The sequence below is a fragment of the Sapajus apella genome, unplaced genomic scaffold, assembly GCF_009761245.1.
Source record: "Sapajus apella isolate SASKATOON/1434 unplaced genomic scaffold, GSC_monkey_1.0 scaffold70, whole genome shotgun sequence".
Lineage (NCBI taxonomy): Eukaryota > Metazoa > Chordata > Mammalia > Primates > Cebidae > Sapajus > Sapajus apella.
This window is the reverse complement of record NW_022437010.1, coordinates 8,331,648-8,337,647: the sequence shown is the minus strand read 5'-3', so window position 1 is coordinate 8,337,647 and position 6,000 is coordinate 8,331,648. Positions and strand designations below refer to the sequence as shown.

The 6,000-nt window shown below is 44.1% G+C and overlaps 1 protein-coding gene across 8 annotated transcripts in view; it reads left to right on the top strand.

The window, feature by feature from the left end:
* The window catches only part of NQO2 (N-ribosyldihydronicotinamide:quinone reductase 2), a 25,707-nt gene extending 21,973 nt beyond the window's left edge, over nt 1–3,734 (top strand). For all 8 annotated transcript variants that reach the window (XM_032250086.1, XM_032250087.1, XM_032250092.1 and 5 more), the window contains 2 exons: nt 885–986; nt 3,452–3,734. In XM_032250086.1, the coding sequence (XP_032105977.1) occupies nt 885–986; nt 3,452–3,628 (279 nt within the window). In that variant the 3' untranslated portion in view covers nt 3,629–3,734. The remainder of the gene's footprint in view (nt 1–884; nt 987–3,451) is intronic.
* Nucleotides 3,735–6,000: the final 2,266 nt, after the last annotated feature.

The window sequence follows — 6,000 nt, the reverse complement described above, 5'->3', positions numbered from 1 at the left end:
GGTGGCTCATGCCTGTAATCCAAGCACTTTGGAGGCCAAGGCAGGCGGATCACCTGAGGTCAGGAGTTCAAGACCAGCCTGGCCAACATGGTGAAACCCCATCTTGACTAAAAATACAAAAATTAGCTAGGCGTGGTGACAGGCGCCTGTAGTCCCAGGTACTTGGGAGGCTGAGGCAGGTGACTCACTTGAACCTGGGAGGTGGAGTTTGCAGTGAACCAAGATCGCTTCATTGCACTCCAGCCTGGGTGACAGAGTGAGACTCCATCTCAAAAAACAAAACAAAAAAAAGGAATGACTTTTGGATTCTAAAATCCTCAGAAAATAAATGCATGTAAGGGAAACACACTGAGTAACCAAGATCTGTCTTGGACCATGAATGGTGCTACCACTTACTGAGTGGCCCTGTGTGCTGGAAACCTTGTCCTACAGTCAGTGCCTCCGCCATATTGTCACACATGGCGTCATGGAAACCTGGTTTCCACCAGCAACCTGGGCATGTTAGAGCTTATGTGCTCTATTCACTTGGCTTGTCTCCTCCTCCTGTTGGGATGGCATTGTCACTGTGGATGGGACATTCACTTGTATTGTCTCCTCCTGTTGGGATGTCATTGTCACTGTGGATGGGACATTCACTTGGATTGTCTCCTCCTCCTATTGGGATGTCATTGTCACCTGTGGATGGGACATTCACTTGGATTGTGTCCTCCTCCTGTTGCGATGTCGTCATTACCTGTGAATGGGAGGGTTGCATTTGTCCATCCCTGGAGGATGCCCACACACATGTTCCCTGCTGGCTGTGCTGAGCCGGTGTACTGGAGGCACGTCAGCATTTCTGTCCTCTTCTGGAGTTCACACAAATGCATCTGCTTTCTCCCCTGCAGGGTAAACTAGCGCTCCTTTCCGTAACCACAGGAGGCACGGCTGAGATGTACACGAAGACAGGAGTCAGTGGAGACTTTCGATACTTCCTGTGGCCACTCCAGGTAGACCAGCTGCAAGTGGCTCCCTTGGTTGTCAGAACATGCACACATGTGCACACACATGCACACATACATGCTCTCACCTCCCCGAGGGGTGAGGTGAGATGGGATGTAAGCATGATACCCCACGCCATTTTGACTCCCCTGGATACAGAAAACTATAACATTTTGCCTCTTTTCAGTGTTTTACTTGACAAATTTGAAAAGCTTGACCAATAGGGAAAACGTGCCCTCATTACAGCTTTCGATACAGTTTGGGTGGAAGCTAAACCAAATCTGCTTATCCTGATGTCTGCTCTTGGTCAGCAGAGGCGGCCCTGCATATGTTGTGATGGGTGCAGGTGGAGGCTGCCCACATGGCTCTGGCAGTGCTTGGTGAGGCCACACTGCCCTTAGATGCTGGCAAGTGGTGCCCCAGGCCCCATACAAGGGGCCTATGGGAGCCAGTCCACACCCACGTCCCATTACCCAGGCCCCGCCCAGGCCTGCTTCCCCAGGGGACCCCTTGCTGCCTGTGTGAGTGCCCCTGGGCCAGAGAGATTAGGGACGAGTAGTGGCTGCCTGCCAAAGGGAAGGTGGTGGGCAGAGCAGTTCCAATATGCTGGGGTGTCTGGCAAAGGAACCCCTGGTGAGGGGTGGCAGAGCGAGGGAGTGGGGAGCAGACTCTAGGTCAGGGACTCCAGGGAACCCAGAAACCTAAGGGGCAACTGTCCTTCCAGTTTGTTTAAGCGGGGGAGGGGGGTTGTCAAGGCAGGAGAAGAGCTCATTCTTGAGGGGTAGGGAGCTTGCTGGGAAAATACACGCATTGCCCCTTTCCCATGAGCTCTCTTTAGGTGTGCATGTGTTGCCGATGTCCTATTGGGTTGTTGGTATTTTTTAATATTCTATTTGTCAGCACTCTTCATATATCAGAGAAATTAATCCTATTATGTTCTTTCAAAACACGAAGCTTTTTTATTCCTATAGGCAGTGCACATTGGCTACGTTCATCCCTTGCTTTTGTTGTTATTTGCTATTATAAATAGGATTTTGTCTTCAATTACATCTTCTAAAAGTTCTTTGAATTGGTGAAAGCTATTGATTGCTGAATATTGGTTTTTTACACAGGCCATTTGCTGTTTTCTCCTCCTAATCCTAATTTTTTCTTAGTTTCCTGTAATAAAGTCATGTTGTCTGAGGCCAGGTGCAGTGGCTCACACCTGTAATCCCAGCACTTTGGGAGGCCAAGGTGGGCAGATCACCTGAGGTCAGGAGTTCAAGACCAGCCTGGCCAACATGGCGAAACCCTGTCTCTCCTAAAAATACTAAAATCAGCCAGTATGGTGGCACACGCCTGTAGTCCCAGCTACTGGGGAGGCTGAGGCAGGAGAATCGCTTGAACCCGGGAGACAGAGGTTGCAGTGAGCCGAGACTGTGCCACTGCACTCCAGCCTGGGCAACAGAGTGAGAATTCACCTGAAAAATAAACAAATAAGTAAATAAAATAATAAATAAATAAAGCCATGTTGTCTGAGAAAAAAAAATGTAGAAAGTGGCGTGTGGGCCTCTCACTTCCCACCTGACAGGGCAGGCCCGGGTATGGGTGTGGGTTTTAAAGGAAGTAACTCAGGGGGTTGAGTGTGATATTTCTAGGAGAAAAAGTAGTCCTCTTTGAAAGGAGAAAGTATGTGATTCCCATCAATTACTGATAGTCTACTGAAGGAAATGATCATTTACAAGCCTGACCTTGCTTCTTCACAGGCCAACTGGTGTCTTACGTGTCATTAGCCAAGTTCAAATTCTTCTTGCTTTTGAAAAAAATTTTATATTTTTTTCAGTTTGCAGAAGTATGTTTTATAGCAAAAAAAAAAAAATGAGACATATAAAATATAAAAGAGAAAGTCCCTTTAATTCCGCCCCCCCGCAAAACATACACACCTCAGAGAGAATCACTTTAAATAATTTGATTTGTTTTCTTAGGGCCCATATATTTTCTCACGTACATAATTTTTATTATTAGGCTTATTATGTTTACCGCTTTTTTACATAAACGGTATAACATAAATACTGCTTAAAATTTGTTGCTGTTTTCATTTAAAAGGTATCTTGAACAAACTTCCGTGGTACACGTTACAGCTGGAATAACCACATTCTGGAATAAGCTATAATGTGAATGTGCCTTAATTTGCCCAGTCAAGCAGAACTATAATGTTTGGTGTCTGAATCCGTTGCAAAGATTGCAGGTTAATTGCAATTATAAAAATAGAGTTTGGAAATTCCTGGAGCCCTAGGTTCTTCACCACGCTTACGCAAGGCTTGCATCCTAAAGCTACAGGGAGGTTTAGCTTTCAATTGCCTCATGACATTAAGGTGGTTTCATGATTTTTTGAAGGTCTGTTTCACACCATTTCTCCCCTTAAATCATTTAACCAAATGGTATGTAACAGGTGAAGTTTCTCATGAGTTCTTTCCTTCCCTCGTGGCTTTAGCATGGCACATTACACTTCTGTGGATTTAAAGTCCTTGCTCCTCAGATCAATTTTGCTCCTGAAATTGCATCCGAAGAAGAAAGAAAGGGGATGGTGGCTGCGTGGGCCCAGAGGCTGCAGACCATCTGGAAGGAGGAGCCCATCCCCTGCACAGTCCCCTGGTACTTTGGGCAATAACTCTGTGGCACGTGGACATCAAGTAAGCAGCACACCAGGAGACCCAGGTGCAGGCAGAGAGAAGATGGTGCGGTCATGAAATAAAATTACAACGTAACTACCTGGAGATACTTGTTTCTTTCTTCTTGCTTGTTGTTGTTGTTAATTTTAGCTGTAAGGAGTAAATGGGCAGTATTGTTTCAGGGGTATATTGTGTGGTGCTGGGGGTTGGGCTTCTATTGATCTCATTGTCTAAATAGTGAGCATAGTTCCCAATAGATAGTTTTTCAATACTTCCTTTCCTCTCTTCATTCCCACTTTGGGATTTCCAGTGTCTATTGATCCCATCTTTACGCCCCTGTTGGAAACAAATGCTGGGTGCCGCAAAGAAAAATTAGCACTGAGACAACGGATCTCTCAGCAAAGCAATTTTTACTTCCTGCACTGCAGGAAGGGTACCCTCTATAGCTGTCTTGCCAGGAGAATACAGTGAACAAAGGAAAAGCAGACATACTCATCCCTTATGCATTTGGGGTTGCCCTTACTGCTGTGTCTGATCTCTGTTGGTTGGAGCCAGACCTCACAATTTAAACTAAAACCCAATTGGCTAATAACTTAAAACTTTTTTAAACAGTTAAGGGGCATAGGCTGCGAGCTGGGACGTGCCTGTGAGCACAGATATTTTGGTTAAAGTACAAGCACATAGAATAAACTACATGCCTGTAAGCATGACATGTCTAACAGCTATATGGGATAGGGCTTAACAAAGAGTTATTTGCAAATTTATTCTTTAACAAGAAAGGAAACTTTGAAAAGGAACTTTTCTACTTCCCACGCGTGTGCCCAATGTTTAGTTCCCACTTATACATCAGAACATGGGAAATTTGGTTTTGTTTCTGTGTTAATTAATTTAGGATAATGGCCTCCAGCTGCATCCACGTTGCTGCAAAGGACAGGATTTCATGTTTTGTTTTGTTTTTTTTATGGCTGGATAGTATTCCACGGTGTCTATGTACCACTTTCTTTATCCAGTCTACTGTCGATGAGCACCTGGGTTGATTCCATGTCATTGCTACTGTAAATAGTGCTGTGATGAACATACAGGTGCAGGCACCTTTTGGCAGAATGATTTTTTTCTCCTTTGGTTACATACTCGGTAATGGGATTGCTGGGTCGAAGGATAATTCTATTTTTAGCAAACCAGAAATATTTAATGAAGTACATGAACGAGTGTCTTCAAAACTGTATAAAGCCAGATCAAACATTTCAATAATAAGCTTGTTATGTTGATTTCTATTCTGACCACCATTCACTGAGATTTTCTTTTCTTTTCTTCTTTTTGTTTCTTTTTTAAAGAGACAGAGTCTCACCGTGTTGCCCAGGCTGGTCTCAAACCCCTTGTCTCAAGTAATTCTCCCACCTCAGCCTCTCAAAGTGCTAGGATTACAGGCGTGAGCCACTACGCCTGGCCCAGATTTTCTTTAATATTTGTCTAGAAGTGTTCCATCTCTATATATTCAAGCTTCATGTAATTTTATTTTCTGATATTTCTCTGAGCACAGAGCTGGATTTGCTAGTTTTTATAACTCAACATGAGAGTTTCTATTTTTTCTTTCCTTTTTTTTTTTTTTTTGTATTGAGATAGAGTCTTGCTCTTGTCACTCAGACTGGAGTGCAATGGCACGATCTCAGCTCACTGCAACCTCTGCCTCCCAGGTTCAAGCTATTCTCCTGCCTCAGCCTCCCAAGTAGCTGGGATTGCAGGTACCTGCCACCATGACCAGCTAATTTTTGTATTTTCAGTAGAGACAGGGTTTCGCCATGATGACCAGGCTGGTCTCGAACTCCTGACCTCATGATCTGCCCACCTCAGCCTCCCAAAGTGCTGGGATTACAGGCGTGAGCCACCGTACCCGGCCAAGAGTTTCTATTTTTTCATAGGAAAATTTAACCTATTCATAGCTATTGTTTTATTGCTATGTTTGGACCTGTTTCTTACTTTTCTACTTTGTCTTCTGTTTTTTTAAATTTACATTAGGACTATGACGTTTTAGTTGGACAGCCAATGAACATATATAGCTACGTGTTGCATGATGATGTTTCGATCAGTAATGGGCTGCATGGACGACAGTTGTCCCCTAAGATTATAATACCATATTTAATTTTATTCACTAAAAAATATTTATTTTAAGATTTATTTATTGTGTTTATAGATGAGGTTTCACTCTGTTGCCCCACCTGGGTGCAGTGGCATGATCATAGCTCACTGGGCTCAAGTGATCCTCCTGCCTCAGCCTCCCTAGTAGCTAGGACTACAGGCACATATCACCACACTGGCTATGTTAATTGTTTTAGACACAGGATCTCATTATGTTGCCCAGGCTGGTCTTGAA